Source organism: Stigmatopora argus, chromosome 1, assembly GCF_051989625.1.
Source record: "Stigmatopora argus isolate UIUO_Sarg chromosome 1, RoL_Sarg_1.0, whole genome shotgun sequence".
NCBI classification, from domain to species: domain Eukaryota; kingdom Metazoa; phylum Chordata; class Actinopteri; order Syngnathiformes; family Syngnathidae; genus Stigmatopora; species Stigmatopora argus.
This window is the reverse complement of record NC_135387.1, coordinates 2281630-2299553: the sequence shown is the minus strand read 5'-3', so window position 1 is coordinate 2299553 and position 17924 is coordinate 2281630. Positions and strand designations below refer to the sequence as shown.

Here is a 17924-nt window from a genome sequence, read left to right as displayed (position 1 = left end):
CAGATGCTATTTCTATTATTAGAGCTCCATCAAGTGGATATATAACGCAGCAGTTAACATGAACTTTAATATGTCAAAGTTCCAAGCTAAAAGTACAGTGGTACCTCGAGATACGAGCTTAATCCGTTCCGGAACTGAGCTCGTATGACGAGATTCTCGTAACTCGAGCGGACGTTTTCCATTGAAATGAATGGAAAACAAATTAATTCGTTCCAGCCCTCTGAAAAAACACCAAAAACAGGATATTGGATTGGAATTTTTTTTTTCTTCTAATTCGCCATCTATTAACAAAGTAACACATAACTAGTGGTTTAATAGTAATAAAATGTGTTTAATCTAACTAAAATTGGGCAGATTTCGCCGACGGGAGACAGAGACGTTTGGGGGCGTGGGCGGGGGTTTCTTTTTTTTTCCACGACAACGCACTCGTAAACGGAACAAACAAATTTAAATTAACTTGGATTAATATATACAGACACTCAAACATACGTTTAACGTAACTTTACACAAAACTGAATTCTAATTTTGTTGTAAACTTTTGTTACCTTCGTTTTTCGGGTTGGCGGTTTGCTACGCCTCGGCCCTCACGTTCGCTATCGATGGACTGTTTGCTGTTGTATTGCCTTCAAAATATTCCCAAAATGATGCACACAAATGTCCTCACAATAGGATAACGCACGACCACTTGCCAACGAGAAATAGTCTTTAAGGAACGATGGCGGGACCTTTCCTAAGAAAGAATAACAGGAAATGACATAGCTGAGCTTCCCACGTAGTGATTGTGGGTAATGAAGTTTTATTCTGAGAAAGGTTGCCATTGCCTATGGGTAATGTGTGCAGGAGTATACTTCATTACCCAGAAAGCCCTCTTTTTGCATGCGCGTTGTGAGTTTCCTGGTCGTATGAGAAACTCGTCTGAATTAATTAGTTCCGTGCTTGTAAATATTGTTATACACGAAAGACATGCAAAAAAGACCTGGCTTGGTCGCATCACGAAATTTTGACCGCATAACGGGCGAATTATTCGATCGAAATTTCCCCCGTAAGACGAGCATTTTGTATGACGAGCGGTCGTATGACGAGGTACCACTGTATACTAAGACTTTTATTTGTTTGATAAAAATGACCAAATAAAGTATTGCAACACCTTGCTGTATTGCAAGTTATAGAGAGAAGGAAGGTTCATCGGACGTCTACCGCCGTCAATGGCAGACGGACGTCCGGCTGCCATTGACGGCGGTAGGCGTCCGATTCATGTTGACTGAGGTGCAGATGCTATTTCTGTTATTAGAGCTCCATCAAATGGATATATAACGCAGCAGTCAACATGAACTTTAATATGTCAAAGTTCCGGGCTAAAAGTATACTAAGACTTTTATTTGTTTGATAAAAATGACCATATAAAGTATTTCAACACCTCACTGTATTGCCAGTTATAGAGAGAATGAAGGTTCATCGGACGTCTACCGCCGTCAATGGCAGACGGACATCCGGCTGCCATTGACGGCGGTAGACGTCTGATTCATGTTGACTGAGGTGCAGATGCTATTTCTGTTATTAGAGCTCCATCAAGTGGATATATAACGCAGCAGTTAACATGAACTTTAATATGTCAAAGTTCCGGGCTAAAAGTATACTAAGACTTTTATTTGTTTGATAAAAATGACCATATAAAGTATTTCAACACCTTGCTGTATTGCAAGTTATAGAGAGAAGGAAGGTTCACCGGACGTCTACCGCCGTCAATGGCAGCCGGACGTCCGTCTGCCATTGACGGCGGTAGACGTCCGATTCATGTTGACTGCTGCGTTATTACAATGGTAGTAAAAGTAGTTGATTATAATTCTGAGAGCGAGAGATTACCTGGTTGATTGCTTTCAACAGTAAACTCTCTCTCTCTCTCTCTCTCATGATTATAATTTAGAGAGCGAGCGAACCCGGCGACGAAACGTCCGTTCGACGAAATGTCCGTCGACCAAACGTCCATCGACCAAACGTCTTTCGACGAAACGACCGGGTACCTTCAGACACACTCACTTGTGGATTCAAGACGTTTGATGTCTCTGGAGGTCTCCAGAAAGTAGCGTCGGAGGAAGAGAAAGAATATGAGTAGAAGAAACACAGGAATGAGAATCCAGGGGATCACACCCGCTGCCACAGCAACCACTCCAAGGATTTGCAGAAAAACCTGAGGATAGAAATAATTAATAGAAATAATGCAACTAAAGCTATTAATAAGGAATAGCAGTATGTTTAACAAGTTTGAAATTGATTTGCACAGATTGCCAAAAACCTTTGAAAATCAGCTGACAAATTTGTCAATGGCTGTCAAATAGTGTGCTGTTCCAGTGAAATTGGTAACTGATATGCATACTTCATATTTTTGTCAACAAGTATTATTTTAAAAAAACTGAATCTCCCTATATTGAGAAACAAGCAGGGGGGCCCGCCTTCGCCGGTCTCCCCTGCTTGTTTAGAACCAAAGTTGTTGCGCTATAAAAAATTCTCTTTTGAAAAATGAGTTAGATGAGAAAGTAAAATTTCAGTTACACGCATAGAACAGCAAACGTGTATACAATTATGTACAGGTATACAGAAGCAGGAGTATGTTTTTAGGAAAAAGTAAGGCAAACTGACGGTTAATTTCAAAAGAAAGGATGACAAATGTTACCTATTTAAGCAATGTTTGGATGTTATTTTTGTTAAAATCTTGTAAACCAAAGTGAAAATATGACAAAAAATAAAAAGTCACAAAATAGCGGTGCTGTTGCGCAGTTCATAAAGAAATACAATTACTCGTGTATTAGGATCCGACAGCCGTTTCTAGCCACCATAAAAAAATTCACCTCTCTACGGTGCACAGTTTGGACAGAGGTAGCGAGAGAATGTTAACATAAAACATCCACCCATCCATAAATCACGCTTTATCTATTCTATGCTCCCCGAAAACACATTTTTCCCTGTCGTGGCGAGAAGACTCGGCGAGACACGATGGTGCAGTTTTAAGGTAGGATGCCTTTCCACTTCATTAAAAAACGTCATTTTCGGAAGAATGTCCACCAGCGAGTTTCCAGGTGCACACACACGACCACCCACCCATCCATCCATAAATTTATATTGATTATAGAATAGATCAAGCGTGATTTATGGATGGGTGGATGTTTTATAATTCCCGTCACAACAGAAAAAAAAGTGTTCCGGGAGGACCTGGAAACTCGCTGGCTGAAATTCTTTCCAAAAATGACGTTTGCAAATGACGTGGAAAGGCGTCCTACCTTACAACTACATTGGGTCAACACACAAACACACACAAACATCCATCCATAAATCACACCTTATAAGGATTATAGAAAAAGCAATAGGTTCAGTATTAAGCTTACAGGAGAATATGGAGTGAAACGTGTTCCCCGCCTCTCTTGCTTTGTGACCAATGCCCTGTCAAAAACACTGCCAACGAGTATGTCAATGTAAAAATCCTACTCATCTTATTGGTCACAGAAGAGGACATAACGCCATAGTTGACAAGTGAAATAATTCAAAATATCATTTGTTTTCTTTCTCTTTTTTTAAACACATTTTCTTCAGAGTTTATGTTTGCACTTTTCCTACTGCAGTGTTCTGCTTTATATATTAACACAGCTGTAAAAAAAAAACCATTTCACATTGAGCGCTGCCATCAACAAGACTTGAAAGCGCAGACCTTAAACGTACCAAGTTTATATTTGGCCTAATTAGACCATGGAAAACTTTCATTCATTCATTTTCTGAACCGCTTTATCCTCATTAGGGTCACGGGGGTGCTGGAGCCTATCCAGGCTGACTCGGAACCAGAGGCAGGGGACACCCTGAATCGGTGGCCAGCCGATCGTAGGGCACAAGGAGATGGACAACCGTGCACCGTTGCGTGGGTTTTCTCCCGGTGCTCCGGTTTCTGGTGGGCATTTGAATAATTGTCCATCTACTTGTACACTTCAGGGTGTTCCCCGTCTGGTGCCGGTAGTTGGCATGTGCTTGTATCACTCAAAAATGCAACTAATTATTCATGTTTGAAATACATGCGACTGTTATCCTTCACCACTTGCAACATTCGCGGCTTCAGTACATCACAGTTTTTTTATATTTAGTATCCAAATAAAAAATGTTCAGAAAAGTTTCAAAATTCACTGTAACTCCCAAGTTGAAATAATTTCCTTGGCTTCCGCCTGACAATCAGAAAATGGGAGAAGACAGGGGACTGTCACTCAACTCCGCACCGAAGGAAAAAAATGGCGGGCAGCGGCCCTCACTTTTATCAGAAAATTGAGCTCACTGAGCAGACTGAATGGCAAGGAGCCTCGGTGAGGGTGGATCTTTTTCAGAAATGCGAGCCCCGGGCGACCTTAGGGCGGACGCCGTCGCCCTTAACCGAAAGAGCTCACTCAGTGGACTGGACGGCAGGGAGCCTTGTTGAAGGTCATTTTTTTCAAAAATGCAAGCTCCGGGTACCTTACGGCGGACGCCCTCACCCTTAACGTAAAATAGAGCTCGCTCAGCAGACTGGATGCCCGGGAGCCTCAGGATCGCGGCGCTGATGGTGGAATTTCCCAGAAATGTTTCAAAGTGCAAGCTCCGGGCGACGTTACAGCAGACGTCGTCGCCCTGGTCCGAAATAGAGCTCTCTGGACGGGTAAGATGGCAGGACAGTGCAGAGGATCGAAGTGGAAGTTTAATTTCCCCTAAATGACAGCAATAAAGATGAAGAACGTGTCTTTGTGAAATCACAAGAAATTTTCCATTTGGCAAGCAGTTTGCAACTACGGGTCCTGGAGATTGATGACAACATGGTCATAGCCATCGAATATGGCAATCGACAGTTTCATGTCCTTGTGCAAAGCAAACAGCGGTCACTACCCCCATCAGCATCTTCCTTGTGCGCCAAAAATCTTTCGCAAAAGCTCCTCCTGAAAAACTTCCCTACGTCGCCTCCTTAAGATTCCATCGAGGATTCAATGCCTCTTGAATCAGACGAAGAGGGATTAGATTTAAACTTCCAATAACATTGGTATTTATATTTAAATTAAATGTAAAGGAACTATTTTCACTGAGTACAGTACTTAAAGTATATACTCTGATCCCTCTTCACTTCACAGCTTCACAGCAGATTTTTTCTGAAGTATAAAAAAGCTCATAAAAATATCAAAATCTACGCTGAAACAGTGGCAGTGCCCATTTTTTTGTATTCCCTTCAAAATATTCCGAAAATGATGCACACAAATGTCCTCACAATAGGATCACGCACAACCACTTGCCAACGAGAAGTAGTATATACGCCAGTCGCACTGACTAACGGGAAAAAAAACACTGAAAAAATGCAACGCGCCGCCAGTGCTCGTAGAAACATCACACGAGGGAGTTGCGACCACAGAGACATTACACGAGGGAGTTGCGACCAGAAAGACAATGCAAATGATGTTCTTATGAGCAGCCTCTCACGTCCGCTGTATGCTCGTATATCAAAATCTGTCTCGTATCTCAAGATAAATATCTGCCCCAAATATTACTCGTATCTCAAATTGCTCGTATGTCGAGGTACCACTGTAGTCTTGGGCAGCCGGTGGCGCGAGTGGTTAGCGCATCGAGTCCAGGTCAGTTCACCTGTGTGGAGTTTGCATGTTCTCCCCGGGCCTGCGTGGGTTTCCTCCAGGTACTCCGGTTTCCTCCCACATCCCAAAATGGACACTCTAAATTACCCCTAGATATGGGTGTGCGTGTGCATGATTGTCTGTCTTCTTGTGCCCTGCGATAAGCTGGCCACCAATTCAGGGTGTCCCCGCCTCTGGACTGGAGACAGCTGTTATTGGCTCGAGCCCCCCCTGCAACCCTAATGAGGATAAAGCGGTTAGGAAAATGAGATGATATTATAGTCTTCATATGCCTATAAGTGTTACATTTGATTCATACAAAGGAGTGTTTTAATAGTGAAAAGACATACAGACATACAGTGGTATGTGAGATACGAGCCTAATGAGTTCCCGGGACTGAGCTCGTATGTCGATTCACTCGTATCTCAAATTCACATTTCCCATGGAAATGAACAAAAAAAAAACTAATTAATTCATTCCAACCCTCTGAAAAAACACCAAAAAGGAATGGCATTTTTATTTGTTCTAATTCACGATCTATTAACAGAGTAACAAATAACTAGTGGTTATGATGTTTAATAGTACTACAATTAGACGGCTTTTGCGGAGGGGAGAGAAAGAGGGACAGCGGGAGAGAGAGACTTTGTGCACAGCAACGCGCTCGTAACATAAACAACTTTAAATGAACTTGGATTACGATACAGACACTGAAAAATAAGTTTTAATCTAACCTTACACTAAACTTGAATTATAATTTTGTTTTAAATGTTTATACCTTTCTTGTCCCGGGTTGGGTCTATTTGCCCCGCCTACACCCTGACTTTCAGCTGTTTGCTTTTGTCTTCCCTTCAAAATATTCCGAAAATGATGCACACAAATGTCCCCACAACAGGATAACGCACGACCACTTGCCAACGGGAAGTAGTATACTCCTATCATATTGGCGAGCAAGCTCCGCCACGCGTACACTATTCTGCACTGACTAAGGAAAAAAAACACTGAAAAAAATGCAACGCTCGTAGAGACATTTACACGAGGGAGTTGCAGGAAGAAAGACAGCAGCCTCTCGCGTCGGCTGTATGCTCGTATATCAAAATTTGTCTCGTATCTCAAGGTAAATATTTACTCGAAATTTTACTTGTGTCTCAAATTGCTCGTATGTCGGGGCACTTGTATGTCAAGGTATTACTGTAACTCTCTCCGGTGTTCTAAATTGGTTATAAGTGCACTCAAATTACATTCCTGTCTTCATGTTTTTTTTCTTTTCTTCTCCTTTTTCTGTCTCCCAGTGTTCTCACAGCTGTGATCTAATGTACCGTATTTAAGATGCCTGCTCGACTAAGCCGCCCCCTGATTCCCAATTTTCATCTCCATGTTCATGGTTTTAATAGGGAGTACAAATGTATTACTTTGAAGGGAAAATCTTAAGAAAAATCATCACAAGTGGTATTTCTGATATACAGTATGAATCAAAAGCATATTATTAGGGTCAATTGCATAAGTTAATATGCCCGTCCGTCTTTCTAAATGCAAAATATCATATGATTCAATTTGGAAAAAAAAAGTCTACCTTGATGACAACCTGATTCCTAATTACAGAAATTAAAATTTTCTTACCAGAAGTTTAAGATGTTGTGGCAGCCATATTGCTTCTAAAGTAAAATTATCTCAATTCTTTCGATGGTTCATATTACTCCAATAGTTATCACTTTCGAAAAAAAAATAAAACGGAAAAAAATCAAAGTGGAATTTTGTTTTATTTCAAAATCAAGGCTACTCGCATCTGGCCAGTCAGAGTACGTTTAACTAGGTTCAGATGGCAGTGCCCTAGCTAAGATGGCCGCCCCCCACCTAGGTAAGATGGCTGTGCCCCGAGCGAGCAGTGATGGGAACGTGAGTTTTTTCACGTTTTATGCAAGATGCTGAAGTAAACTTTTTTTGTGCAAAAGAAAAAAAAAGGGTTTTGCTATGGGATAAAGTTGTGCTTGCAGCATTTCTGAGATTATGGAGTCTCGGCCAATTGTGTATGTGGTTGGAAACCTGTTCGGATTATTAGTTTTACGTTATTATATATTTGCTTGCAATGAAGAGTGCTTTGCTTTACTATTAAATTTTGCTCATTATCATTAGAGGATTATATATTGGCTTGCAATGAAGAATATGCTTAACTTACTATTAAATTTAGTTTATGGTTGCTTGCAACGAAGTAAATGCTTTGCTCCTGAGAACCTTAGTTAGACTAAACACCTTGGACTGCTTGGAGTGGACTAAACAAAGAAGATTCAAAACACCTTGAGCTGAACACCTTGAGCTGCACATGCCTTTCAAACCTTCATTTGTTTTGACTATATTGACATCTCACTTCTGTTTCCCACCCCTCCCTTGAGAGTTGAGACGTCCATTGTAACTTGGGTCCATGAAGTTAATCAAATCAAATCAAAAGCCTTTATTGTCATTATAAACAGCTGCGTATAACGAAATTGGTGGTGCTACTCCACAAAATGCGTTTTTCCAGTAAAAACCTAAATAAGTAATATAAAAAGTCACGTCCTGGCAAGGTAGATTCTAAAATATTGCACAATCTAAGATATTGCATTGTTATTGCACACCCCGAAGTTATTGCACAGAAAGGATTGTGTGTCGTACTAAGGTTCAGAGTCCTGATGGCTGTGGGAAAAAAACTGTCCCTAGGTCTATTTGTCCGTGCTTTGTGAGACCTGTAGCGTCTGCCAGAGGGCAGCAGCTGGAACAGGTTGGGACCAGGGTGGTATGGGTCCCTAACAATGTTCCTGGCTCTGCTGAGGTAGCGAGGGCTGGCAATGTCATCCAGTGAGGGCAGAGAGCAGCCGATGATCTTCTGGGCGGTGTTGATCACTCTCTGCATGGCTTTTCTGCCTGCTGCCGTGCTTCCAGCGTACCACACTGTAATGCAGTATGCCACGACGCTCTCCACAAAGGCTCTATAGAAGGGTACCAGAAGCTTAGTGTCCAAGTTGTTCCTCCTGAGTACCCTCAGGAAATGGAGTCGTTTCTGGGCCTTCTTCACCACTGCCGTGGTGTTGGTAGACCAGGAGAGCTTGACCGTGACGTGGACCCCCAGGAATTTGAAGGACTGGACCCTGTCTACGCATACTCCATTTATGAGGAGTGGGGCCAGATCTGTGCTGCGTTTGCGAAAGTCCAGGATTATTTCTTTAGTTTTTGTGGTGTTCAGTGTGAGATTGTTCACCAAACACCACAGAGACAGTTTGTTGACCTCATCTCTGTAGGCAGACTCATCCCCCCGAGATGAGTCCGACCACAGTGGTGTTATCGGCAAATTTGATGATGGAGTTAGAGTGGTGGGTCGGTGTACAGTCGTATGTGTACAGGGAGTATAGAAGAGGACTCAGTACCCAGCCTTGAGGGGAGCCAGTTCTCAGTGTAAAGGAGGAAGAGAGGTGGGGACCAAGTCTAACAGTTTGTGGATGGTTGGTTAAGAAGTTCTTAATCCAGCAGCAGATGCAAGAGGATAGTCCAAGGTGGGAGAGTTTGTCAGCCAGAATGTCCGGTATTATAGTGTTGAAGGCTGAGCTATAGTCAATGAAAAGCATCCTCACATAGTTTCCATGGAGCTCCAGGTGGCTCAGTGCTGTGTGTAGAGCTATGGCGATGGCGTCCTCAGTGGACCTGTTTGCTCTATAAGCAAACTGGTGAGGGTCAAATGAGGGAGGGATTGTATCCCTGATGTGGCGGGCGACCAACTTTTCAAAGCACTTCATGATCACAGGCGTAAGTGCAACAGGCCTATAATCATTCAGGCAGTCAATGGTTGGCTTTTTAGGGGCAGGGATAATGGTGGCAGATATCGGGCAGGATGGATGATGGATTGTTGCAGGGAACAATTGAAAATCTTTGTGAAAACCCCAGTCAGCTGGTCAGCACAGGCTTTGAGCACCTTGCCAGGTACTCCGTCAGGGCCAGCAGCCTTCCTGGTGTTCACAGTCCGCAGTATATGTCTCACTTCATGTTCCTCAAGCTTCAGTGTACTGCTGCAAGGTGGTTGATGTGTTGAGACTGAATCCGATTTGTCAGTCTCAAAGCGGGCAAAGAAACGGTCCAGTTCCTCTGCTAGTGAGGCATCTGCGTTAACAGACACATTATTATATATATACATATATATATATATATATACATATATATATATATATATACATATACATATATATATACATATATATATATATATATATATATATATATATATATATATATATATATATATATATATATATATATATATATATATATATATATATATATCGATTTTTGGAGGAATGCTCAACAGACCACTCAGGTGAACATCCAGGGTACAGACATTGAAATTGTGGAGAATTTTAAGTTGGGTGTTCACCTCAACAACAAACTAGACTGGTCCACAAACATAGATGCCCTGTACAAAAGGGGCCAGAGCCGCCTCTACCTACTGAGGAGTCTACGGTCCTTTGGAGTGTGCAGGACACTGTTGAGGACTTTCTCCTATACTGTGGTGGCATCTACAGTGTTTTATGCAGTGCTCTGTTGGGGATGCGGGAGCACGGAGAGGGACAGGAACAGGATGAATAAGCTGGTCAGGAGGGCCAGCTCTGTTCTGGGCTGTCCTTTGGACTCTGTGGAGGAAGTGGGAGAGCGGAGAATGCTGACCAGGATGATGTCCATCATGGACAGCACCTGCCACCCCCTGCATGAGTCTGTGGAGTCCCTCCGAAGCTCCTTTAGCAATAGACTGCGGCACCCTCATTGCAGGAAGGAGCGCTTCCGCGGATCCTTCCTCCCATCAGTTGTCAGGCTCTTTAACAAAAAAAATGGCCGAGTGTTAAGACCTACCGTATGCATGCATGTACATCTATGTGTATGTGATGCGGTCAAAATTTCATGATGCGACCAAGCCAGGTGGCCATGGCATTTTTTTTTGCATATCTTTCGTGTATAACAATATTTACGAGCACCGGATGAGTTATTCAGACCAGTAAACGCACAACGCGCATGCGCGGGGAAAAGAGGGCTTTCTGGGTAATGAAGTATACTCGTGCACACAACGTCGACAGGCAATGGCACTCAAAATAATACTTTACCCACAATCAATACGTGGCTAAGCTCAGCTGCTGCATTTCCTGTTATTTTTATCTAATACGAGGAGTATTATATTACTTCTCGTTGGCTGCTCATTAGAACATCAGGGGCACTGGCTCGCAACAGCATCCCCGGTAGCAACTCTATCATAGGCGCCGTTCGAGGGGATGCGAACACAGATGCTACAAGCTAAAAGGAGCCGCTAGCCAGCGCCCCCGAAGCTCCCATGAGCAGCGGCGCGATCGCTGATAAAAGACTGCTGCTCGTTGGCAAGTGGTCGTGCGTTATCCGATTGTGAGGACATTTGTGTGCATCATTTTCGGAATATTTTGAAGGGAATAGTACGACAGCAAACAGCCCATCGATAGCGAACGTGAGGGTGGAGTGTTTGTTCCGTTTACGAGTGCGTTGTGTGGAAAAAAAAAACCCGAAGCCCCCCGCCCCTTTTGTGCCCCTCTCCCCTCGGCGAAATCCGCCCAATTTTAGTTAGATTAAACCCTTTATTTATATTAAGCCACTCGTTATTTATTACTTTGTCAATATATGGCGAATTATAAGAAATAAAACATTTTTTTCAATCCAATATCCTGTTTTTGGTGTTTTTTTCAGAGAGTTGGAACGAATTAATTTGTTTCCCATTCATTTCAATGGGAAACTTCCGCTCGAGTTACGAGAATCTTGTCATACGAGCTCAGTCCCGGAACGGATTAAGCTCGTATCTTATTTATATTTATTTATTTATTCATGTATTTATTTATTAACTTACTTATTACCCATCTATTTATGTCTAAAATGCCTTTCCAATTCTTGCATCCTCACCCTCTTGCTACTGTGACAACGAAATTTCCTGAATACGGGATGAATAAAGTTATCCAATCCAATCCAATCCAATTATTGTCATTGTAATTGGTAATGTGTCGTATTCCCTGCCACATCTTCTTTGGGTTATTTTCTGTGAAGTGCTCCTCAATTTTCCTTATATATGCTGCCTTGGCTTTTTTAATGCCTCTCTTCAGGTCTGCTCTGGCAGCTCTGTATTGTAACTTATCCCATGACCTGAAGGTGGTGTTATGGCATTTAATGAGTGCCTGTGTCTCACTGGCCATCCAAGGTTTTTAATAAACAAGAAAAGAAGCGTGTGAGGCCAGAACAGAGCGGGGACTCAGCATAACCAGTTCTGCTCTCCTTGCAAGAAGAAATCCAGAAGATTGTCTATTCGCTTTTTATGCGTGCATTTGAGAATGCCTATATTTAGGAATGCCTATTGGTGAACCTATCAAAACTGGATGGGAATTTAGCTTACTATAGACTAATGGTAGTCTTCCCTAAAATGTAATAACCACAGCTAAAAAGTGACATTTCAAACATGATAACTCGCTGGGGAGGCATTTGTAAACAGAGCAAAATATCAAGGAATTTAGGACAGATACGCTGTGTGTGAGAGGAGAAATCTTGCTTTTTGCAGTGAGTCTAACTCTCACAGTTAGCGGATAAGAGCGTGTTGAGCATTTCAAAATAACAGCAAAACATGGTCTGCGGGAAATGCAGGGTTTTGCGGTTACTTTTGGTAACAGAACAAGTTGTCTTTTTTGGAGATTTGCTGATTTCGAGGGGCTCTTAGAAGGCGTGAGCATAATTTAGATTGGGTTTTTCACCTATTTCATATTAAAAGGAAAAAAATAGTTTTCGGAGGATAAAATATTTATTAATAATATTTTTGAATGGGTGGTTTGTTCAAAAATTCTTTAACATGAGGGATTAGTTGGTTAGAGAAAAAGGGATGAGAAAATTGACAATATTATGGCATATTGGCAACAATTTGTGGGTCATTTTATCAAACACTAAAATGTATCAATGGGACATGCCAAGTGAAAGGTTATTTTCACTCCACCACCAGGAGATGTTCCAGGATTAAAGGAGCGAAACATCAATGAACGGTGGATCCTGGCTGATGACCCTGCAGCTGACCCATGGGCACTGGGGAGGAAGTGTGACAGGCAGCAATGCCAAACAGGAAAAAACACCTACCAGTACATCAATTGTACAAAGAGCTAAACTGATAGCATTGACACCATTATTGCATTTTTGGTAAACCAAGGGTTAATCACAGCCACTGTGCTGATGCGGACTGACTGTGACGACTAATGGCTGCAATTGGACTTCCAAAACAAATTTCTATTTGTAAATGTGTGGCGCACATATCTAATCCAATAATTACCTATTTCCTTTGGGAATTATTTTGCTGATAGGACAGCAAAAGGGGGTGAGGTGCCAAGAAGCCTCAGTGGGGATGGTAGTCTCCACTTGTGATGAAAATTTGCATGTCACTGATGTATAGGTAAACAAGCCAAATAGACAGACTAGTGTTAGCCCATCGGCCTCACGGTTCTAAGATCGACTAAAGAAAGCCAGGTGGATCCCGACCTTCCAGAGTGTGGAATATGGATGGTGTCCTCGGGAATTAATAATAATAATCAGACATAGGCTTTGTCATCATCATTGATTCGTCAAAAGCCTAATTGTCATCATACCCAGCTGCGTATGACAAAATTGGTGGTGCTACTCCACAAAGTGCGATTTCCCGGCAAAAGGCCAAAATAAGTACCGTATTTTCACGACTATATGGTGCACCGCATTTAAAGGCGCAGTCTCAGTAACGAGTGCTATTTCTTTATTTAACACACACACAAGACGCACCGCACCAATACACAGCCAGGCATGGCAAAACATACACCAGCTTAAACATACGGGCTCCCGCGTGAACGGCGCCATCTTGGAAAATTACATACGAAGAACACCATACCCACTGTGAAGCATGGGGGTGGAAATATCATGCTTTGGGGCTGTTTTTCTGCAAAGGGACCAGGACGACTGATCTGTGTAAAGGAAAGAATGAATGGGGCCATGTATCGAGAGATTTTGAGTGAAAATCTCCTTCCATCAGCAAGGACATTGAAGATAAGACGTGGCTGGGTCTTTCAGAATGACAATGATCCCAACTGAGAGGGAAACTGGAAGAGGCTGGAGTAAGGAACCACCTAGCCGCATGGATCATCGACTTCCTCACGGACAGACCACAATATGTGAGACTTCAGGACTGTACGTCTGATGTTGTAGCTTGCAGCACGGGGGCCCCACAAGGCACAGTGCTCTCCCCACTCCTCTTCTCCCTCTACACATCAGACTTCAAACATAATACAGACACCTGCCACCTCCAGAAGTTCTCTGACGACACCGCTATTGTTGGACGAGTGACTGACGGGAACGACCTGGAGTACAGGGGAGTCATCACAGCCTTTGTTGACTGGTGTAGGCAAAACCACCTCTACATCAACACCAGTAAGACAAAGGAAATGGTCATCGACTTTCGGAGGAATCCTCAACAGACCACTCAGGTGAACATCCAGGGTACAGACATTGAAATCGTGGAGAATTTGAAGTACCTGGGTGTTGACCTCAACAACAAACTAGACTGGTCCACAAACATAGATGTCCTGTACAAAAGGGGCCAGAGCCGCCTCTACCTACTGAGGAGTCTACGGTCCTTTGGAGTGTGCAGGACACTGCTGCTATGCAGTGCTCTGTTGGGGATGCCGGAGCACGGAGAGGGACAGGAACAGGCTGAATAAGCTTGTCAGGAGGGCCAGCTCTGTTCTGGGCTGTCCTTTGGACTCTGTGGAGGAAGTGGGAGAGGGGAGGATGCTGACCAGGATGATGTCCATCATGGACAGCACCTCCCACCCCCTTCATGAGTCTGTGGAGTCTCTCCGAAGCTCTTTCAGCAATAGACTGCTTCACCCTCATTGCAGGAAGGAGCGCTTCCGCAGATCCTTCTTCCCATCAGCTGTCAGGCTCTTTAACAAAAAAATGGCTGTGTTTTAAGACCTACCGTATGCATGCATGCATATATGTATGTATATATGTGCTTATTTGTATGTATATATATATATACATATATATACCATATGTATGTATATATATAATATATATACATACATACATATATATACCATATGTATGTATATATATATAATATATATATATATATATATATATGTATATATGTATACATATATATTTCAGCAACACGCTTATTTATTTATATATTTATTCATGTATTTATTTATTGACCCACTTATTACCTATCTATTTATGTCTAAAATGCCTTTCCTATTTCTGCATCCTCACCCCTTGCTACTGTGACAACGAAATTTCCCGACTACGGGATGAATAAAGTCATCCAAACCAAACACACAGCCAGGGCAACAATGGAGTGGCTTTGTAAGAAGCATTTCAAGGTCATGGAGTGGCCTAGCCAGTCTCCAGATCTCAACCCCATAGAAAATCGGTGAAAGGAGTTGAAGGTCCGTGTTCCCCAACGACAGCCCCAAAACATCACTACTCTAAAGGAGATCTTCATGGAGGAATGGGCCAAAATACCAGCAACAGTGTGTGAAAAGCTTGTGAAGAGTTACAGAAAACGTTTGGCCTTCGTTATTGCCAACAAAGGGTGCATAACAAAGTATTGGAAGTATTGAGATGAGCTTTTGGTATTGACCAAATAATTATTTTCCACCATGATTTGCAAATAAATTCTTTAAAAATCAAACAATGTGATTTAATGGTTTTTTCCCCCACATTCTGTCTCTTATGGTTGAGGTTTACCCATGTTGACAATTACAGGCCTCTCTAATCTTTTCAAGTAGGATAACTTGCACAATTGGTGGTTGACTAAATACTTATTTGCCCCACTGTAACTAGTGCCCTTGAATTTAATAAACAATAAAAAAGGTGTGTGAGGCAGAACGGAGTGGGGACTTGACATCAACGGTTCGTTTGCATTGCAAGTAAAAAAAATCCAGAAGACTTTATTTTCTCTTTATTTATGCGTGTATTTTGGGAATGCCTATTGGTGAACCTATCAACAGTCATGCTGAGGGGTGACATAAAACTTCCTTGGCAAAGATACAGTATTGCCAGCCCCAGATTGTAATGGGAAAATTTTACTGGCACCTTCTCGCTTGGAAGGAGAGAGTAACGCGCCACTTCCTTTTACAGTGGGTCAGATGAGCACTTTTTTGGGGATGAACAGCTTCAGTTCAAGGTGGATAAACAGTGCCAGTGAGAGAATTAACAAAGGAGGGCGGCAACCAAACAGTAAAGGTCCCACTGAGCTGGAATAACGAGTCCAGGATTGCGTTTGAAACAATCAAACATGAAATGCAAACAGCTTCTGCATTAGCTACACCGGACAATTGCAAAACATTATTTTTGTACTTGGATCCAGTAGTGGTCAACACATGAAATTTCCCAATTGATCAATCAAAACAGATTGGTGATAATCCAGGCTTGATGCTATCAATACTTGCCGTTGTTGTCGTACCCGGATGTGACAATCAAAAGATGTGTGAAAGTAAATCCCACTGACACTATGCCATTCGATTATGAAGGTGAGGCCAAGGAGTGTGTATTAGAGGCAACGAAATATCCAAAATTGCGACCAGATTTGGAATCCGCTCCTTTGTACGATGCAGAAGTGACATACTTTGTGGATGAATCTTGCTATAGAGATTATCTCGTTTGCGGTCATTAAGCAGGAGGGAAGCAATTTCCTGACAGCTAAAGCAGAGATGTGATCAGCCATGTTCTGCGCAGTTAACTGAGTTGCTAGAGGGAAGATAGCAAATGTGTATCGAGGTGAATGATGTTTTAGAAGAATGTGAAGTCTGTGCGCAGAAAAGGTGTACCTACCTACCTACCTCTGGGCGGTAGTACACATCAATGCGACATGAATAATCGACAGAATGGCAGGATCACTAGGTTTTTCATCTTTTTTTTCTCCAAGATGGCACCGTCAGGTGGCAGCCGGTGGCAGTAGCTCTGTCCATTCTTATTTGTTTTTTGTGTTTTACAGCCTTTCTATCTTTTTTAATTACATTTTAATATTTCTTAATACACTCCTCTTTACTTTACTTTGTGCTTTATACTTTAATGTTTTTACAACTTTCTTTGTTCCGTTAGCTTGGCTTCTTTCTGCTAGTTCTTTTTTGGAACCATTCAGCCATGTCTCCGCTGTCATGCACGCGGGATCGGCTGTGAGCAGTGGACGATAGTGCTGGGAGAAGAGGCAACGCTCCAGATCAAGCATTCCATAATTGTTATGGAGCGTGAGATCTCTCGCCGGTCAGATGGAGGAGCTGCCGGTACTTGTACTAATAAGAGGGCTTCGGAGGATCTAGGCAAGGAAGATGATCTTTAAAGCCTCCAGACTACCGAGGGACTGTGTGGATCTGCTTGAAAGAGTGATTCTGCATATTTAACCTCAGTCTTAGTCTGCAGAAGGTCCCCACCTTGTTGACTTCATGTGGCTCCAGTTTTTTACCTAGGTCTACAATGTCTTCTGTGTCTGTCTTGCTACTGCAACCAAGGAAATTTCCCGAATACGGGATGAAATAAAGTTTTGATCTAATCCAATCTAATCTAAGACTTGCAAAATTAATTTGATGAATGGACAAGTTGAAATATGTGGACACTGATATGGATAAAAGTAATAAAAAATGAAAAACGTTTCTGAATCTTTGAGTATTGAGATTTGTGCTACTTGAATTCATCAACTGATAAATTTTACAAATCAATTGTGTTTGTAGTTGAAATTATAAAAGGAGGGAATATTGGAGATTCATGCAATAAGGCTATAAGCAGTTGTCCGACTTGTATAACATGTTTTTGTGGTTCTTATCACATAAACCGGTGAAGTACCAATTATTCCTGGAAAATGCATTGCACGACTTCTTGGAAAGTTCTGTTTGCTGCATCAGGGCGAGCAGTCATTTTAACCAATTTGACCCAAAATGTCAGGTTATCATTAGATATAATTTTTTTATGTAGACATTTATTTTTATTTATAAAATCATGCTGTCATTAAAGTTTAAGACCTCTCTCATCTAACTCAGACAGTGTCTGTCTGATCCTTGAATCACCATTTATCCAGTGAAAGGGATTTTGAATGGGATGAAAAGAAATTGTAGAATTCCTCAAATATTGGAAAGGTAATACAACAATCTGTACTGCACAGTACGGTTTAATACATCTAGGACATCATTATATCACACGAGCTTAGCTTAGCCAATCAAAAATAAGGCAAATATAATAGTCTTACAATTTTGTTCTGTTGACTTGAGTGCAGACTTT

The 17924-nt window shown here is 42.0% G+C and overlaps 1 protein-coding gene across 5 annotated transcripts in view; it reads right to left on the bottom strand.

Moving 5' to 3' along the window:
* The window catches only part of abcc4 (ATP binding cassette subfamily C member 4 (PEL blood group)), a 166007-nt gene that overhangs the window by 27701 nt on the left and 120382 nt on the right, over positions 1-17924 (bottom strand). For all 5 annotated transcript variants that reach the window (XM_077597131.1, XM_077596960.1, XM_077596877.1 and 2 more), the window contains one exon: positions 2038-2188. In XM_077597131.1, coding sequence (XP_077453257.1) covers positions 2038-2188 — 151 coding nt within the window. The remainder of the gene's footprint in view (positions 1-2037; positions 2189-17924) is intronic.